The 502-nt window shown below is 33.5% G+C and overlaps 1 protein-coding gene across 1 annotated transcript in view; it reads left to right on the top strand.

Annotated features, from left to right (window-relative positions):
- The window catches only part of LOC119582009 (bromodomain-containing protein 3-like), a gene marked incomplete at its 5' end in the record, with an annotated part of 61,922 nt that overhangs the window by 39,821 nt on the left and 21,599 nt on the right, over positions 1–502 (top strand). Inside the window, 1 exon segment of the mRNA XM_037930204.1 lies at positions 1–55. Within this exon segment, the coding sequence (XP_037786132.1) occupies positions 1–55 (55 nt within the window).

Here is a 502-nt window from a genome sequence, read left to right as displayed (position 1 = left end):
AAGGAAATTAGTTCAGTTACAGGAGCAGCTACGGCAGGTGCAAGAACAGATGAAGGTGAGCTTGCTGTCTTTGATATTCTTTCTCTCTCTCTTCATATCATTTTTCCTTCTTTCCTTCATCTCTCACCAGATTTTATAAAGTAGTTTCAGGTTATAAAAGGAATCATTGGGTCCTCTATCATGTCTTCTGTATTTTGCAATGTTTTCTTCTTTTGGTTCTGATGTTTATCCTGTGTTGGTTATCTTTTATCAGATTTGTATAATTATGTGCAAGTTGAATTCATCCTTGAATTGATGTTCTTTCATTTTCTTGAGACCTGAAGTCCTCTGTGCATATAGAATGATCGAAAATTTTCCTTTACAAATAGCTTTTAAAAGTACGGACTTATTAGAGTGAGAGGGAAATTCAAGACTACACTAACAAGTTGAAAGATTGATAATCTTGTGTTTGAAAACTTCAGGAAAGTTGAAGTTCTCTATGTAGAGATAAAATATCAACTAA

This window comes from Penaeus monodon, chromosome 15, assembly GCF_015228065.2.
Source record: "Penaeus monodon isolate SGIC_2016 chromosome 15, NSTDA_Pmon_1, whole genome shotgun sequence".
In the NCBI taxonomy this organism is placed as follows: Eukaryota; Metazoa; Arthropoda; class Malacostraca; order Decapoda; family Penaeidae; genus Penaeus; species Penaeus monodon.
This window is presented reverse-complemented; position numbering and strand designations above follow the sequence as displayed.